Source organism: Mobula birostris, chromosome 29, assembly GCF_030028105.1.
Source record: "Mobula birostris isolate sMobBir1 chromosome 29, sMobBir1.hap1, whole genome shotgun sequence".
In the NCBI taxonomy this organism is placed as follows: domain Eukaryota; kingdom Metazoa; phylum Chordata; class Chondrichthyes; order Myliobatiformes; family Myliobatidae; genus Mobula; species Mobula birostris.
The window spans coordinates 21,528,901-21,546,101 of record NC_092398.1 but is presented as its reverse complement, the minus strand read 5'-3'; the positions used below and the strand labels follow the sequence as shown (position 1 = coordinate 21,546,101).

General features: G+C 55.8%; 1 protein-coding gene across 1 annotated transcript in view; it reads right to left on the bottom strand.

Moving 5' to 3' along the window:
- Positions 1 to 910: 910 nt before the first annotated feature.
- LOC140190053 (synaptophysin-like) overlaps positions 911 to 17,201 on the bottom strand; it is a 31,977-nt gene continuing 15,686 nt past the window's right edge. The window contains 5 exon segments of the mRNA XM_072246490.1: positions 911 to 4,215; positions 4,217 to 4,330; positions 10,483 to 10,674; positions 11,365 to 11,563; positions 12,428 to 12,552. Of these exon segments, the coding sequence (XP_072102591.1) occupies positions 4,048 to 4,215; positions 4,217 to 4,330; positions 10,483 to 10,674; positions 11,365 to 11,563; positions 12,428 to 12,552 (798 nt within the window). The 3' untranslated portion in view covers positions 911 to 4,047.

The following is a 17,201-nucleotide window of genomic DNA, read 5'->3' as shown; positions in this document are numbered from 1 at the left end:
ATCTCCCCCTGAGATAGAGGGGCTGAGAGACACCGGTCAGTGTACAGATCTCCCCCTGAGAGAGAGGGACTGGGAGACACCGGTCAGTGTACTGATCGCCCCCTGAGAGAGAGGGACTGAGAGACACCGGTCAGTGTACAGATCTCCCTCTGAGAGAGAGGGACTGAGAGACACCGGTCAGTGTACAGATCTCCCTCTGAGAGACACCGGTCAGTGTACAGATCTCCCCCTGAGAGAGGGACTGAGAGACACGGGTCAGTATACAGATCTCCCCCTGAGAGACACCGGTCAGTGTACAGATCTCCCCCTGAGAGAGAGGGACTGAGAGACACCGGTCAGTGTACAGATCTCCCCGTGTTCAGCCACATTTCGTATTTGTTATCTGAGCCTGAGGTGGTTCTGAAGTGTGTTGGTGTGTGGCCTCAGCGTTGCACAGGCCTACAGCCCACGCTTGAACTTCCTGTGCCCTGTCCGGCAACCTCAGGGGGATCTTCACCTGTTTCCTGTTTCCCTTCCATCTGTCACTACGGCAGATTGTTGTCACACACTCCCGGGGTCAGACACAGAGCGAATCTCCCTCCACACCGTCCCATCACACTGTCCCGGAGTCAGACACAGAGTGAAGCTCCCTCCACACTGTCCCATCACACACTCCCGGGGTCAGACACAGAGTGAAACTCCCTCCGCACCATCCCATCACACACTCCCGGGGTCAGACACAGAGTGAAGCTCCCTCCACACTGTCCCATCACAGAGTGAATCTCACTCCACACCGTCCCATCACACACCCCCTGCGTCAGAGGTTGGAATCGAACCTGGGTTTTCAGAGCAGAGCAACAGGGGCTCTACCCTCTGTGCCATAGTAACCACAAGACTGGAACTTCATGCATCAATCTGAATATAACCCCATTTTTATTTCAATTCAATGTCGATTTTACAATATATATTATCTTAAACTATGGAATAAATACTATTCGGACAATCACACAAATACAACTGTCTAAATACACAAACACATTTCAGAAAACACACGATAACCCCCGGGACTCTGCTGTTTTTAGATATTTATACCTATGTATACACAGAGAGACTAAGTTTTTCCCCAATTGTTTATGCTCGACTTCCGATGCTGAGAGTTCGTTAAAGGGAACTGGCTCAGGGTAAAGTGTTTTATTTTTAAAGCAGAGGGGCTAGCAGCAGTCGAGTGGCAGTGCGGGTGTGGGTGGGGGTGGGACTCTGGTTTGGGGGATGTATCCTCTGCCTGTCTTCAGGGAGATGGTGCTAGTGAGAAGGGCAAGCAGACGGGGCCCCTGAGAGGACCCAGCGAGGGAGAACGAGGGGGTGAGACGGGGCCAGCGAGGGAGCCCGGGGGGGGGAGAGGACCCAGCGAGGGAGCACGAGGGGGTGAGACGGGGCCAGCGAGGGAGCCCAGGGGGGGGGGAGAGGACCCAGCGAGGGAGCACGAGGGGGTGAGACGGGGCCAGCGAGGGAGCCCGGGGGGAGAGGACCCAGCGTGGGAGCACGAGGGGGTGAGACAGGGCCAGCGAGGGAGCCCGTGGGGGTGCAGGCAGGGCCAGCGAGGGTCTGGGATAAAGGTGCCGATGGCCTTATTCCTGGGGCTTGCTCTGACAGAGGAGAGGGTTCCGCAGGGAAAGGATAGATGAGGTGGATTAGCAGGTTGGGTGAGCAGCACGGAATAAGACAAAAGTCCCAAGGTCAAGGCTTGACAGTCCAAAATTTGGAAGGAGGGAGAGAGGGGCATGAACACAAATGAAATCAAATCCCACTGTACACTTCAGCTGGGTTTCCCACATCCCTTGTTATAGCAGGGAATGATTTGTAAACACAACCACCAAACTGGCAGGCTCACACATTTAACACAAACAGGATAAGAATAGGTGCTTTACTGTGTCCAATCGGAGGCAGGAAGGTAAGGAGGGATATCATCACTGTCCTGGGGTCAGACTCAGAGTGAAGATCCCTCTACACCGTCCCATCACACACTCCCAGGGTGAGACACAGAGTGAAGCTCCCTCCACACCGTCCCATCACACACTCCCGAGGACAGACACAGAGTGAAGCTCCCTCCACACCATCCCATCACACACTCCCAGGGTCAGACACAGAGTGAAACTCCCTCCACACCATCCCATCACACACTCCCGGGATCAGACGGAGCGAAACTCCCTCCACACCATCCCATCACACACTCCTGGGGTCAGACACAGAGTGAAGCTCCCTCCACACCGTCCCATCACACAGGTCGGGCAGCATCCGTGGAAATGTTGACTCCTCGTTTCCAGGGATATTGCCTGACCTAAGTTCCTCCAACGTGCTGTGAGTGTTGCTTTGATCCCAGCATCTGCAGATTATTTTGTGTTTACCCATCACACAGTCCTGGGGTCAGACACAGACTGAATCTCCCTCCACACCGTCCCATCACACACTCCCCAGGTCAGACACAGAGTGAAGCTCCCTCTACACCGTCCCATCACACACTCCCAAGGTTACACACAGACTGCAGCTCCCTCCACACCGTCCCATCACACACTCCCCAGGTCAGACACAGAGTGAAGCTCCCTCCACACCGTCCCATCACACACTCCTGGAGTCAGACACAGAGTGAAGCTCGCTCTACACCGTCCCATCACATACTTCCGGGGTCAGACACAGAGTGAAACTCCCTCCACACCGTCCCATCACACACTCCTGGGGTCAGACACAGAGTGAAACTCCATCCTCACTGTCCCATCGCACACTCCCAGTGGCCAAGTTTTTAATCCCTTCTATTTTGAATTATTTTGACCTCAGGACACGTGAAGGACAACTGGAGCTGAGAGGGAGGGTGGGACAGAGTTCACATGCATGATGGGATGGAAGAAAATGGGGTGTCGTCACAAAACTGGGGTCAAGTTCGTGGGGGAGGGGGCACAAAGCAGATCAAGTTTTGTGGATAAAACTCGAGGGGGCAGATGCAGGGTCTCAAATTAATTTGGACAAGGTTGGAGATTGGGGAGGGGAAGACAGGGTGAAGAGGTGGGGGTGTTGAATTGTGAAGGAGAGGTGGGAGTGATTTGGGGCAGGGAGGGAATTTGGAGGTGGAAAGGGAGGGACGGATATGTGGGGCAGACAGGCTGAGGGTAAAATCTGGAGTGGACAAGTGGGGTGGGGGGAGGCACTGGGGCCGGACTGGCGGGAGGAACTTGTGGGGAAGCACAGTGGAGGAAGTTAGTGGGGTAAAAATCGGGGATCACACAGTGGTGGGTTTAAACTTGTTGGGAAGAGTTCCAGCAAGACTGAAGGTCTCCAGAACGGGTGAGATGGGGTGGACATTCATGGGTTGTGCAAGTCTGGGAAGTATCGGGGACAAACTTCGTTGGGGGGTGGTGTAACATAGGGTCAAAATGAGGGGCCAATCAGCAAGCCGAATCCAGAACAGGAATAACTGGGAGGGAGTACGAGTCAAAATTAGAACGAGAATCGGTGGTGGGGGGGGTACAAGAGGGAAATTAGGAGGGGGCAGAGATTAAAGGCAGTAGGAGAGAGATGAAGGGGACCAGAGAGGTCAGGAGCCAAGGAGTGGAGATATTCCCGGGTGACTCCTTGCTCTTTGGGTGGGTTGGTGTAGGAGAGGTGGCACCCTCACCCCTCCGTCCATCAGCAAAAGCAGACGCCTCTGGCAGTTGAATAGTCCACTGCACCTCAGGGTGGCTCTGTGACTCTGGGGTGCGGGGGGTGGGCGGTGGAAGAAGAGCGGGGCTTGGAGGGGCGGACCGAGTGAGTGCAGGAAGGGAGGAGGGATCCGGACGGTGTGTGAAGACAGAGCGAATGCACTTAACTCTCTAGGGGGAGCGACATCCCAGGGCGGGGGCCTCACATCTGATTGGAGAAGGGGGTGCCCATAGTCCTCATACCCGCCTGCATCCCTCCTGGGGGGGAGCAGAGGATGCGCGGGTAGGGATGAAGGGAGTGCGAGGACAGAGGGAGTGCTTTTAAGTTTCTAGGGGGGAGCCACAACCCAGGGCTGGAATGGGGGGGGGGGGGTCTTCACATCTGGTTGGAGAAGGAGGTGGGGGCTGGCTGCCCGTAGTCGCTTGCCGGCTGCGCCGGGTAGCCCTGCTGTCCGTAGTTGGGCTGGTACCCCTCCTGCTCGTAGCGGGGCGCCTCCTGGCTGTAGGGCTGGGGCTGCCCGTAGACATCGCGGCTGTCCGCGGGGGGGCTTCTGGTCGGCTGGAGGGGCCTGCTTGACGAAGGGCGCCGACCAGCCCGTCTCCTTGAAGATGAACCAGATATTCCCACCCCACAGAATCAGGTTCAGGAAACCAAAAATCTAGCAGAAGAAAGAGTGAGGGAGGTGGGGGGGAAGACAGGAGAGTGGTGGTTGGAGGAGGGGTAAAGAGGCGGGGACGAGGGGTCGAGAGGCGGGGGTGGGAGGGGGTCAAATGGCAGGGAGGAGGGGTCGCGAGGCGGGGGTGGGGAGGGGTCACGAGGCGGGGTGGAGGGTGTCGCGAGGCGGGGTGGAGGGGGTCGAGATGGGTTGGGAAGGGCGAGTGGGGGTTGGAGGGTTTTGAGTGGGGGGGTTGAAGGGTTTGAGTGGGGGGGTTTGAAGGGTTCGAGTGGGGGGGTTGAAGGGTTTGAGTGGGGGGTTGAGGGGGTCGAGATGGGTTGGAAGGGGCGAGTGGGAGTTGGAGGGTTTGAGTGGGGGAGTTGAGGGGGTCGAGATGGGTTGGAAGGGGCGAGTGGGAGTTGGAGGGTTTGAGTGGGGGAGTTGAAGGGTTCAAGTGGGGGTTTGGCGGGGTTGAGTGGGGGTTTGGAGGGGTCGAGTGGGGGGTTTGGAAGGGGTCGAGTGAGGGGGTTGGAGGGGTTGAGATGGGTTGGAAGGGGCGAGTGGGAGTTGGAGGGTTTGAGTGGGGGGGTTGAAGGGTTCGAGTGGGGGGTTGGAGGGGTTGAGTGGGGGGGTTGGAAGGGGTCGAGTGGGGGGGTTGGAAGGGGTCAAGTGAGGGGGTTGGAGGGGTCGAGTGGGGGGTTGGAAGGGGTCGAATGAGGGTTAGAAGGGTCAAGTGGGAGTTGGAAGGGGGTGAGGAAGAAGTGGAGAGAGCACAAGGGGAAGGGAGGATGATGAGAGGAAGAGGGGTAAGAGGTTGGGGAGGGAGAAAGACAGAAAGAGTGGGTTAATTGGATGATAATTAAGGCATACAGCATGCTTTCTCTCTTTAGCCAGGGAGCTCGAGTCCAAGAGTCTAATCCAACCGAGTGTGAGGATCTGCCCTCTGAGGGAGCAGATGTAAACAGGCACCATACTGCTGAAGGACCCTGGCCCAAAGCCCCTTACACAGACACTGCACGAGCAGCTGAGTTCCTCTGGGGAGGGGGCTGTATATGTGTGTGTGTGTGTGTGTGTGTGTGTGTGTGTCTCATCTGCAGAATCTCGTGTGTTTATGAGCTCACTGTTAACAGCAGACCCTAAACAGAGTTGACGTAGTGAGGGATCTTGGTTCCGAGTCCACACCTCCCTGAAAACGGCCATACAGGTCAATGCGTAAAGCTGGCGCTCGGCCTGTTTGCCTTCTTCACTCAAGGTACAGAGCGCAAGGCCAGGACGTGTGCAAGTCTCTGGTTTGGCTGCATCTGGACTTTGGCATTCTATTCTGATTTCTCTATTACAGGATATGGGGGCTTTGGAGACGGTGCAGAAGAGGTTCGTCAGGAGGCTGCCTGGATTAAAGAGCGGGAGCTATTAGGAGGGGGTTGGACAAACGTGCGCTGTTTTCTCTGGATCGGCAGAAGCTGAGGGGAGACCTGATAGAGGTTTAGAAGGTCATGAGAAGCAGTGAAAGAGCAGACAGTCTTTCCCAACAGTTGAAATGCCAAATACCAGAGGGCGTAGCTTTGAGTGAGAGTGCAAACGTTTAAAAGGAGATGTGCAGGGCAAGTTTTAAACACAGAGTGTTGAGTGCCTGGAATGTGGAGGAAAAAACGAGAGAGGTGTTTAAGAGACAGACACGTAAACAAGCAGGGAATGGAGGGATATGGACATTGTGTATGCAGAAGGGGTTTAGTTTAGTTCAGTGTTTAATGATTAATTTAATTTAAATAGACTGGAACAACATCTTGAGCAAGAGGGCCTGTTCCTGCACAATACTATTTATAGAACAACACAGAACAGTACAACACAGGCCATCTGGCCCACCATGCTGTGCCAAACTTTTAACCTACTCCCAAGATCGATCTAACCATTCCCTCCCATGAGGTCCTCCATTTTTCCATGTGCCTAGCTGAGAGTTTTTTAAATGACCAGTTGGGTTAAACTGGGGTGGGGTGTCCCAGTTGAGTTGGCTGGGGCTGGGATAAATTGGCCCGGTGGTGTTCGATAGCGTTGGGATGTGGATGCCCCTTTTCGGCTGGGGTGTTCTGTTTGTGCTGAGTGGAGGGTGAGGTATTCCTGTTGGGTCGGGGTGGGGGTGCCCCAGTTGGGTTAGGTTGGGGTGGGGTGCGCCAGTGGGAACGGGTTACATTGGTTTGGGATGTTCTGTTAGCAGGGGTTGGATAAGGTTCGAGGTGTTGGGCTGGGGATGTCCCAGTTGGATTAGATTGAGTTGGATTGGGTTGGGGTGGGGTGACCCATTGGGAGAGTGATACATTGGTTTGGAATGTCCTGTTAGCAGGGGTTGGATAAGGTTCGAAGTGTTCCAATTGGGTTGGAGATGTCCCAGTTGGATTAGGTTGAGTTGGGTTGGGTTGGGATGTCCCAGTTGGATTAGGTTGAGTTGGGTTGGGTTGGGGTGGGGATGTCCCAGTTGGATTAGGTTGAGTTGGGTTGGGTTGGGGTGGGGATGTCCCAGTTGGATTAGGTTGAGTTGAGTTGGGTTGGGTTGGGGTGGGGATGTCCCAGTTGGATTAGGTTGAGTTGAGTTGGGTTGGGTTGGGGTGGGGATGTCCCAGCTGGATTAGGTTGAGTTGGGTTGGGTTGGGGTGGGGATGTCCCAGTTGGATTAGGTTGAGTTGGGTTGGGTTGGGGTGGGGATGTCCCAGTTGGATTAGGTTGAGTTGAGTTGGGTTGGGTTGGGGTGGGGATGTCCCAGCTGGATTAGGTTGAGTTGGGTTGGGTTGGGGTGGGTATGTCCCAGTTGGATTAGGTTGAGTTGAGTTGGGTTGGGTTGGGGTGGGGATGTCCCAGTTGGATTAGGTTGAGTTGGGTTGGGTTGGGTGGGGATGTCCCAGTTGGATTAGGTTGAGTTGAGTTGGGTTGGGTTGGGGTGGGGATGTCCCAGGTTGGATTAGTTTGAGTTGAGTTGGATTGGGTTGGGGTGGGGATGTCCCAGTTGGATTAGGTTGAGTTGGGTTGGGTTGGGATGTCCCAGTTGGATTAGGTTGAGTTGAGTTGGGTTGGGTTGGGGTGGGGATGTCCCAGTTGGATTAGGTTGGGTTGGGTTGGGGTGGGGATGTCCCAGCTGGATTAGTTTGAGTTGAGTTGGGTTGGGTTGGGGTGGGGATGTCCCAGTTGGATTAGGTTGAGTTGGGTTGGGTTGGGATGTCCCAGTTGGATTAGGTTGAGTTGAGTTGGGTTGGGTTGGGGTGGGGATGTCCCAGTTGGATTAGGTTGGGTTGGGTTGGGGTGGGGATGTCCCAGCTGGATTAGTTTGAGTTGAGTTGGGTTGGGTTGGGGTGGGGATGTCCCAGTTGGATTAGGTTGAGTTGGGTTGGGTGGGGATGTCCCAGTTGGATTAGGTTGAGTTGGGTTGGGTGGGGATGTCCCAGTTGGATTAGGTTGAGTTGGGTTGGGTGGGGATGTCCCAGTTGGATTAGGTTGAGTTGGGTTGGGGTGGGGATGTCCCAGTTGGATTAGGTTGAGTTGGGTTAGGTTGGGTGGGGATGTCCCAGTTGAATTAGATTGAGTTGAGTTGGGTTGGGGTGGGGTGACCCAGTGGGAGTGTGATACATTGGTTTGGAATGTCCTGTTAGCAGGGGTTGGATAAGGTTCGAGATGTTCTGATTGGGTTGGGGATGTCCCAGTTGGATTAGGTTGAGTTGGGTTGGGTTGGGTTGGGGATATCCCAGTTGGATTAGGTTGAGTTGGGTTGGGTTGGGGATGTCCCAGTTGGATTAGGTTGAGTTGAGTTGGGTTAGGTTGGGGTGGGGATGTCCCAGTTGGATTAGGTTGAGTTGGTTGGGTTGGGTGGGGATGTCCCAGTTGGATTAGGTTGAGTTGAGTTGGGTTGGGTTGGGGTGGGGATGTCCCAGTTGGATTAGTTTGAGTTGAGTTGGATTGGGTTGGGGTGGGGATGTCCCAGTTGGATTAGTTTGAGTTGAGTTGGATTGGGTTGGGGTGGGGATGTCCCAGTTGGATTAGGTTGAGTTGAGTTGGGTTGGGTTGGGGTAGGGATGTCCCAGTTGGATTAGGTTGAGTTGGGTTGGGTTGGGATGTCCCAGTTGGATTAGGTTGGGTTGGGTTGGGGTGGGGATGTCTCAGTTGGATTAGGTTGAGTTGAGTTGGGTTGGGTTGGGGTGGGGATGTCCCGGTTGGATTAGGTTGGGTTGGGTTGGGGTGGGGTGGGGATGTCCCAGTTGGATTAGGTTGAGTTGAGTTGGGATGGGTTGGGGTGGGGATGTCCCAGTTGGATTAGGTTGGGTTGGGTTGGGGTGGGGATGTCCCAGTTGGATTAGGTTGAGTTCAGTTGGGTTGGGTGGGGATGTCCCAGTTGGATTAGATTGGGTTGGGTTGGGTTGGGGTGGGGTGACCCAGTGGGAGAGTGATACATTGGTTTGGAATGTCCTGTTAGCAGGGGTTGGATAAGGTTCGAGATGTTCTGATTGGGTTGGGGATGTCCCAGTTGGATTAGGTTGAGTTGGGTTGGGTGGGGATGTCCCAGTTGGATTAGGTTGAGTTGGGTTGGGTGGGGATGTCCCAGTTGGATTAGGTTGAGTTGGGTTGGGTTGGGTGGGGATGTCCCAGTTGAATTAGATTGAGTTGAGTTGGGTTGGGGTGGGGTGACCCAGTGGGAGTGTGATACATTGGTTTGGAATGTCCTGTTAGCAGGGGTTGGATAAGGTTCGAGATGTTCTGATTGGGTTGGGGATGTCCCAGTTGGATGAGGTTGAGTTGGGTTGGTTTGGGTTGGGGATATCCCAGTTGGATTAGGTTGAGTTGGGTTGGGTTGGGGATATCCCAGTTGGATTAGGTTGAGTTGGGTTGGGTTAGGGATGTCCCAGTTGGATTAGGTTGAGTTGGGTTGGGTTGGGTTGGGGATATCCCAGTTGGATTAGGTTGAGTTGGGTTGGGTTGGGGTGAGGTGCGGTGGCATTGGGCTGGTTTCAGGGATGGGGTGTCTCAGTGGGAATGGATTGAGTTGGGCTGGATTAGGTTTGAGGTGTTCCGGTTTGGTTAGGTTGGGGTCGGGTGACCCAGCTGGGTCAGGTTGGGTGATGGTGGGTTGTCCTGTTAAGGTTGGCTGCCGTGAATCGGCTGGGTTGGGTTTTCCGTGTCCTATTTGGGTCATGTTGGGTGAAGGTGGGGTGTTCCATTTGGGTTGGGTCCTGGTTGAGTTGGGTTGGGGCGGAGTTTCCCAGGTGGGCTGGGGTGTCCTGTTTGGGATGAGTGAAGCTTGAGGTGTTCCAGTTGGGTTATATTTTGGGGGGGGGGACTTGTCCCTGTTGGGTTGGATTGGGATGGGGTGTCCCGGTCAGGCTAGAGCGATGTGTTCTCGGTGAGTCAGGGGCGGGACATCCTGACTGAGACGGGTTGGGTTGGGGTCGGGGTGTCCTGGTTGGGCTGAATGGAGGTTGAGGTTTCCAGTTGAGTCAGTTGGAGGGGGCTTGACTCAGTCTGGTTGGATTGGATTGGCTGTCCTTTTTGGCCAGAGTGGGTGTTGAGTAGTTCTACTAGGGTTAAGCCAGATTGGGGCGTCTGCTTGTGTTGGGGTGTGGCATCCCATTGGGGTTGGGTTATGGTGGGGTGTCCCGGTTGGGCTGGGTATTCTGTTTAGGCTGAGTGGGGGTTTAAGTGACCCAGTTCGGTTAGGTTGGGAGGTGTTGTGGTTGGGCTGGGTATTCTGTTTAGGCTGAGTGGGGGTGTAAGTGTCCCAGTTCGGTTAGGTTGGGAGGAGTCCTGGCTGGGTCAGGAGTGGGATGTCCTAGTTGAGTTGGGTTGTGTTGGTGTGGGGTGCCCCATTTGGGCTGGGGTAGAGGTGGGTAGAAGTGGAGGTGGAGGTGTCCCAGTTGGGTGAAGTTGAGGGGGGGGGATTGTCCCTGTTGGGTTGGATTGGGATGGGGTGGGGGTCTCCTGTTTGGGCTGAGGTGTTCTGGTTGGGTTAGGTTAGAGGGGGTCTTGTCTCCACTGGATTTGGTTGGATCTGACTGAGATGTAGGTCGGGTCGGGAGTGGACCGGCTGTGCTTGCACTGGGTGATCCGGCTGGGTCAGTGTGGAGTTGGGTGGGTGGGGTTGGCGCGGGGCGCCCCGTGACATCGCAGGAGGTGGACCTTACCACGGAGGTGTTGAGGCCGGACATGACGGGGTCGTGGAGAGCCCGGCAGCTGTTCTCCTTGTTCTCGCAAGCCTGCACCAGCTCCAGGACGTCCTCAGGGTCTGTGGCCGTCTTCACGTCAGACAGCGCCTTGGCCCAGGCGCTCGAGCTCACCAGCCACATGAAGGTGAACACCGAGGTCGCGGCAAAGTCCTGGGGCGCAGATGGGAGACGGAAGGACGGTGGGGAGAAGGGAGAAAGCAAGATGAATTCCCTGAGCACTGACCGAAGACTTGGGGTGGGGAGAGAACTGTCTCGTAAAGAAGCTCAGCAACTGGGGTGTGGGTGGTCGCAATGTGAGGGAGCAGAGGGGGTGGCCCAGGAGACGGAGGAAGAGGGAGAAGGAATTTCCTCCCCTGCCTCCTTATCCCCCCACCTCAACCTCCTTGGCCTATTCAGTGCACTATCTGCTCCCCTGCCGTGCCCACCCTTTCCCCGTCCATTTCCTGACCCCTTCCTCCCTCCATCACCCACTCCCTCCGCCTGTCTCTTCTCCTCCTCCCTCTGCCAACTCCACATCCCATCCCCTTCCTCCCTCCCTTCCCATCACTCTAAATCCTCTCCTTCCTTCTCTGCCCCTTCCAGTGCCCATCTTCTCCCTTCTTTCCCCATCCCCTCTCCACCCTCCCCATCCCCTCCTCCCTTCTTTCCACATCCCCTCTCCACCCCTCCCACGTTCCCCATCCCCTCCTCCCTTTTTTCCACATGCCCTCTCCACCCCTCCCACGTTCCCCATCCCCTCCTCCCTCCCTCCCCCATCCCCCCTTTTGTCTCCTTTCACAAGACTCTGACCGGTCCCCCCCCCGCTGATGTCCCTGTCCCTCCCCCGCGGTCCGCACTCACGATGAGGGGCCCGCGGTTTCCCTGCCGGTATTTGTTCTGAAGGAAGATGTAGGTGAGGAGGGCTCCGGCCGAGTACAGGAAGGCAAAGACGGCGACGGTGACGAAGAACTCGGCGGCGGACGAGAAGTCGCCCGTGAGGAAGTACTGCTCGGGCCGGTTCCCCTGGCAGCTCGGAGCACTGAAGTACACCTGGTGCAGCCTGCGGAAAGGACAGACATCAGCAGCTTCCAGACCCAGGAGGGGTGGGGGCGACAGAGGGGGAGCGAGGGAGGAGAAGATGGCGGCGCGGCCGTTCCGAATGATATCGATTATGTTTAACTAGGGGGCCGTGCACAATCCGGATTTGATGGGGACAGCCGTGAAAGTGCAGAGGAACATCTGGAGTAACTTCTGAAATGCCCGCTTCGCTGCCGCTGCTACTGTGCGATCGAGAGTCTCCGGAGGGGAAGGCCCCGAGTCCTCGGCTTTGCCTATTGCCGGGGCCGGGGTCGAAACGCTGGGCAGAGATGGTGCTCGGTGCTCGGCGTCGGAGAGCTGGTCGGAGGCTCGGAGTTTTCGGACGGACTCGGAGTCCGACTGTGGTTGGATGCTTCCAGGATGCTGCATCGGCAAGTTGGCGGCGCTGGAGGTTCACCGTCTGCGTGAGGTGATGGGACTTTCGAGAGACTCTGAGACTTTTACCGTGCCCATGGTCTGTTCTTATTACAGTATTGCTTTGCACTGTTGTAACTGTATGTTATAATTATGTGGTTTTTGTCAGTTTTTAAGTCGGTTTGTTATGTGTTTTCGTGATATCATTCTGGAAAAACATTGGATCATTTCTTAATGCATGCATTACTAAATGACAATGAAAGGGGACAGCGTGTCCTCATAATCATAAAAGAGGGGGAAGAGAGATAGAGATTTGGGAGGAGGGTCCTAACGAGAAGGAACGGTGTCCCGAGGGGTGGGGTGTTGCGAGGGAGGTAATGTTCCGAGTCCAAAGGGGGTGGGGAGCCCGATGTGGGAGAGGGGTCCTGGGGAAGCGGCTCTCTGTACTTGGGGGAGAGGGGGCTCTGTGTACCTGAAGGGGTACTCAAACTGCACCCTGATGTTGAGGTTGCTCTCGCTACGATTTGCACACTCCACGCTGATCCGGAACTCTCCAGAGTACGTGCTGCAGGTCGCAAACGCAAAGATGGCGAAGATCTGAGAGAGAAGGAGGGGGTGGGGAGGGAGAGGGACAGAGGGGAGGTCGGGAAGGAGGGAGGTGTGCGGGTGGGAGGGGGGAGAGATTTAACCTCTTTTTCCCAAAATTGTTCCCACCAGCTGCCTCCCTCTCCCTCATCTGGCCATTAACCCCCTCATCCCCCTGCTCCTCCATTGCATAGCCAACGATCTCCCTCAGTCCCTCTCCCCCGCCCCTCTTGTCTGGCCATTCACCCCCTCTTCCCCCTGCTCCCCCATCGGATGGCCAACGATCTCCCTCAGTCCCTCTCCCCTCCCTCCACGTCAGCAGCCTCTGGGTGGGGAGGGGAAGAGAGTTCCGGAGATTCCCTGCCCGTCATGGAGAAGGGATTTCTCTCCCCCCACCATCTTCTCCGCGCAGAACGGCTGACCCCCTAATCTGAGATGGGGCTCCATCCAGTCCATTTTAGGAAAACACTCTCCCCGATATCCATCCTGCCCAGGATCCAACGGGATCTCCTCTCCTTCTCTGAGACTCCGAAGTAGAATAGGGTCTCCTCACGGGACAACCCCACCCCCCAGGACCGATCCGGTGGACAGAGACTGAACTCCCATGGTGGGGAGATTACCCTCCTGCGGATAAGGAGTCCAGAGCTGCCTGGGATATTCCGGGCGCACTTTCCCCTGGGGCCGCGGAGCAACTTCCCCAAGTGCCGTCTGGGTGGCCTCCAACCTGACGGCTCAAATATCCATTTCTCCAACGTCCAGTGACTCTCCCCCCGTTCGGCCCCACTCTTTCTTTTCCCATTTCGCCCCCTTATTCTGATCATATGCTCTGGAGCACATCCGGGGTGTCCCGACCACCTGCATCGCCCGCTTGTATGGGAGCTGCAAGTCCCTGCAAGGATTGTGAGGTCTGCTGAGAGATCCCTGGGGCATCCCTCCTCCTCCTCTACCCATCCTCAGAGCCCTCACCTTCACCAGGGACCCCACCCACCCATCCCACAGTCTCCAAGTTCCCGGGTGCCAACATGGCTGAGGGTCTGTCCTGGCCCCAGCATACCGATGCAGCTACAAAGAAGGCATGACAGCAGCTACATTCACTCAGGGTTTTGTCACCAGAAGACACTCGCCAACTTGTACAGATGTACCGCGGAGAGCATTCGAACTGGCTGCATCTCTGTCGGGTCTGGAGGGGCCACTGCACTGGGTCAGAATACGCTGCAGAAAGTTGCAAACTCAGTCAGCTCCCTCACGGCCACTGGCCTCCCTAGTCCATCATGGTCACTAGTCTCCCCAGTCCCTCACGCCACTAGTCTCCCCCCTCCCTCACGGTCACTAGTCTCCCCAGTCCCTCACGGTCACTAGTCTCTCCGTCCCTCACGGTCACTAGTCTCCCCAGTCTCTCACAGTCACTAGTCTCCCCAGTCCCTCACGGTCACTAGTCTCTCCGTCCCTCACGGTCACTAGTCTCCCCAGTCTCTCACAGTCACTAGTCTCCCCAGTCCCTCACGGCCACTAGTCTCCCCCCTCCCTCACAGTCACTAGTCTCCCCAGTCCCTCACAGCCACTAGTCTCCCCCCTCCCTCACGGCCACTAGTCTCCCCAGTCCCTCACGGCCACTAGTCTCCACCCTCCCTCATGGTCACTAGTCTCTCCCCTCCCTCACGGTCACTAGTCTCCCCGTCCCTCATGGTCACTAGTCTCCCCAGTCCCTCATGGTCACTAGTCTCCCCGTCCCTCATGGCCACTAGTCTCCCCAGTCCCTCATGGTCACTAATGTCCCCGTCCTTCATGGTCACTAGCCCACCCCAGTCCCCCATGGTCACTAGTCTCCCCAGTCCCAACGGTCACTAGTCTCCCCATCCCTCATGGTCACTAGTGTTCCCAGTCCCTCATGGTCACTAGTCTCCCCAGTCCCTCACGGCCACTAGTCTCCCCAGTCCCTCATGGTCACTAGTCTCCCCAGTCCCTCACGGTCACTAGTGTCTCCGTCCTTCATGGTCACTAGCCTCCCCCAGTCCTCCACGGTCACTAGTCTCCCCAGTCCCTCACAGCCACCAGTCTCCCCAGTCCCTCATGGTCACTAGTCTCCCCAGTCCCTCATGGTCACTAGTGTTCCCAGTCCCTCATGGTCACTAGTCTCCCCCAGTCCCTCACGGCCACTAGTCTCCCCAGTCCCTCACGGTCACTAGTCTCCCCGTCCCTCATGGCCAATAGTCTCCCCAGTCCCTCACGGTCACTAGTCTCCCCGTCCCTCATGGCCACTAGCCTCCCCAGTCCCTCGCGGACACTAGTCTCCCCAGTCCGTCACGGTCACTAGTCTCCCCGTCCGTCACGGTCACTAGTCTCCCCAGTCCCTCACGGCCACTAGTCTCCCCAGTCCCTCACGGTCACTAGTCTCCTCCAGTCCCTCACGGTCACTAGTCTCCCCAGTCCGTCACGGTCACTAGTCTCCCCAGTCCCTCACGGTCACTAGTCTCCCCAGTCTCAACGGTCACTAGTCTCCCTGTCCCTCATGGTCACTAGCCCCCCCAGTCCTCCACGGTCACTAGTCTCCCCAGTCCCTCACAGCCACCAGTCTCCCCCCTCCCTCATGGTCACTAGTCTCCCCAGTCCCTCATGGCCACTAGTCTCCCCAGTCCCTCATGGTCACTAGTCTCCCCAGTCCCTCACAGTCACTAGTGTCCCCGTCCTTCATGGTCACTAGCCCACCCCAGTCCCCCATGGTCACTAGCCTCCCCGTCCTTCACGGTCACTAGTCTCCCCAGTCCCTCACGGCCACTAGTCTCCCCGGTCCCTCATGGCCACTAGCCTCCCCAGTCCCTCACGGTCACTAGTCTCCCCAGTCCCCCACGGCCACTAGTCTCCCCAGTCCCTCACGGCCACTAGCCTCCCCAGTCCCTCGCGGACACTAGTCTCCCCAGTCCCTCACGGTCACTAGTCTCCCCGTCCGTCACGGTCACTAGTCTCCCCAGTCCCTCACGGCCACTAGTCTCCCCAGTCCCTCACGGTCACTAGTCTCCTCCAGTCCCTCACGGTCACTAGTCTCCCCCGTCCTTCACGGCCACTAGTGTCCCCAGTCCTTCACGGCCACTAGCCTCCCCAGTCCCTCACGGTCACTAGTCTCCCCCAGTCCCTCATGGTCACTAGTCTCCCCCGTTCCTCACGGTCACTAGTGTCCCCAGTCCGTCACAGCCACTAGTCTCCCCAGTCCGTCACGGTCACTAGTCTCCCTGTCCGTCACAGTCACTAGTCTCCCCAGTCCTTCACGGCCACCAGTCTCTCCAGCATCCAGGACATCTTCAAGGAGCAATCCCTCAAAAAAGACGGCATCCATCAGTCTCCCCATCACCCAGGACAGGCCCTTTTCTGAATGCTACCATCAGGGAGGAGGTACAGGAGCCTGAAGACACACACTCAGCGATTCAGGAACAGCTTCTTCCCCTCTGCCATCCGATTTCTGAATGGACATTGAACCCATGAACGCTACCTGAGGACTTTTTTATTTGTTATTTTGCACTCTTATTTTAACTTAACTAATTAATAAACATATCTATCTTAACATAACTCAATTTTTTCCTATATATATTTATTATGTATTTCATTGTACTGCTGCTGTAAAGTTAACAAATTTCACGACATTTGCCAGTATATTAAACCAGATTCTGATCCTTTGACGTCTTACTGTCAGACAGAAGCTGACAGCTTCTCCCCCAGGCTGCGATCAGAGGATGAAGCTGGTGCTACTCCTCGCCTGCAGGCCAGCGGAGGGTGGGGATTGCTTTGCCTCCACCGTCGCTGTCGTCCTCTAGTGTTCCATCGGGGGAGTGACAGGCCGGATTGCGTGTCTGCACACCGCAAAGAGCTGGACCATCAATTTATAGCGCCTGTCGCTCGCGGACTCTGGCTACGCGCGTATCTATTTTTTTTATGTTTTCTCGCTCGCTATTTTGACCGTGCATCTTGGCCCAGGAGGAACGTTGCTTTGTTCGGCTGTAATGATGTACAGTTGAATGATAATTAACTACGAATTTAAATTACACCTCCTTTGGGAGAGGCGTATCCCCACCCCACTACCCTACGTCAGGGGTTCCCAACCTTTTTGCACCGCGGACCGGTCTAACATTGACAATATTCTTGTGGACCGGCCGACCAGGGTGGTGGGGGGGGGGGGGGTGTTCAAGTAGGGTTAAACTCACCTCAACATGTCTTTTACGGTTTGGGTTGCCAACTTTCTCACTCCCAAATAAGGGACAAAAGTAGCAGTCAAATCCCGGGACACTTTACCCCAGGAAAGACTACCATGACCATGAAGCCTTGCGCGGGCACCTGTGTGTGCACGTGTGACGTGCGCGTGCGTGTACGTGCCGATTTTCCCCCCCGATTGTTTTGCCTTCATCTTCCCGACTACACTGTACATACATTATTTCTACTTTTATGGGCTGTGTACTAATGATATCATTCCTGCTTTTACTATATGTTAGTGTTATTTATTTTCGGTTTTATGTGTTATTTGGTATGATTTGTTAGGTTATTTTTTGGGTCTGGGAATGCGCAAAAATTTTTCCCATATAAATTAATAGTAATAGCTTCTTCACTTTACGCCATTTTGGCACGAAAGGTTTCATAGGAACACTCTACCTTCGCGGGGAAATACGGGAGAAGGG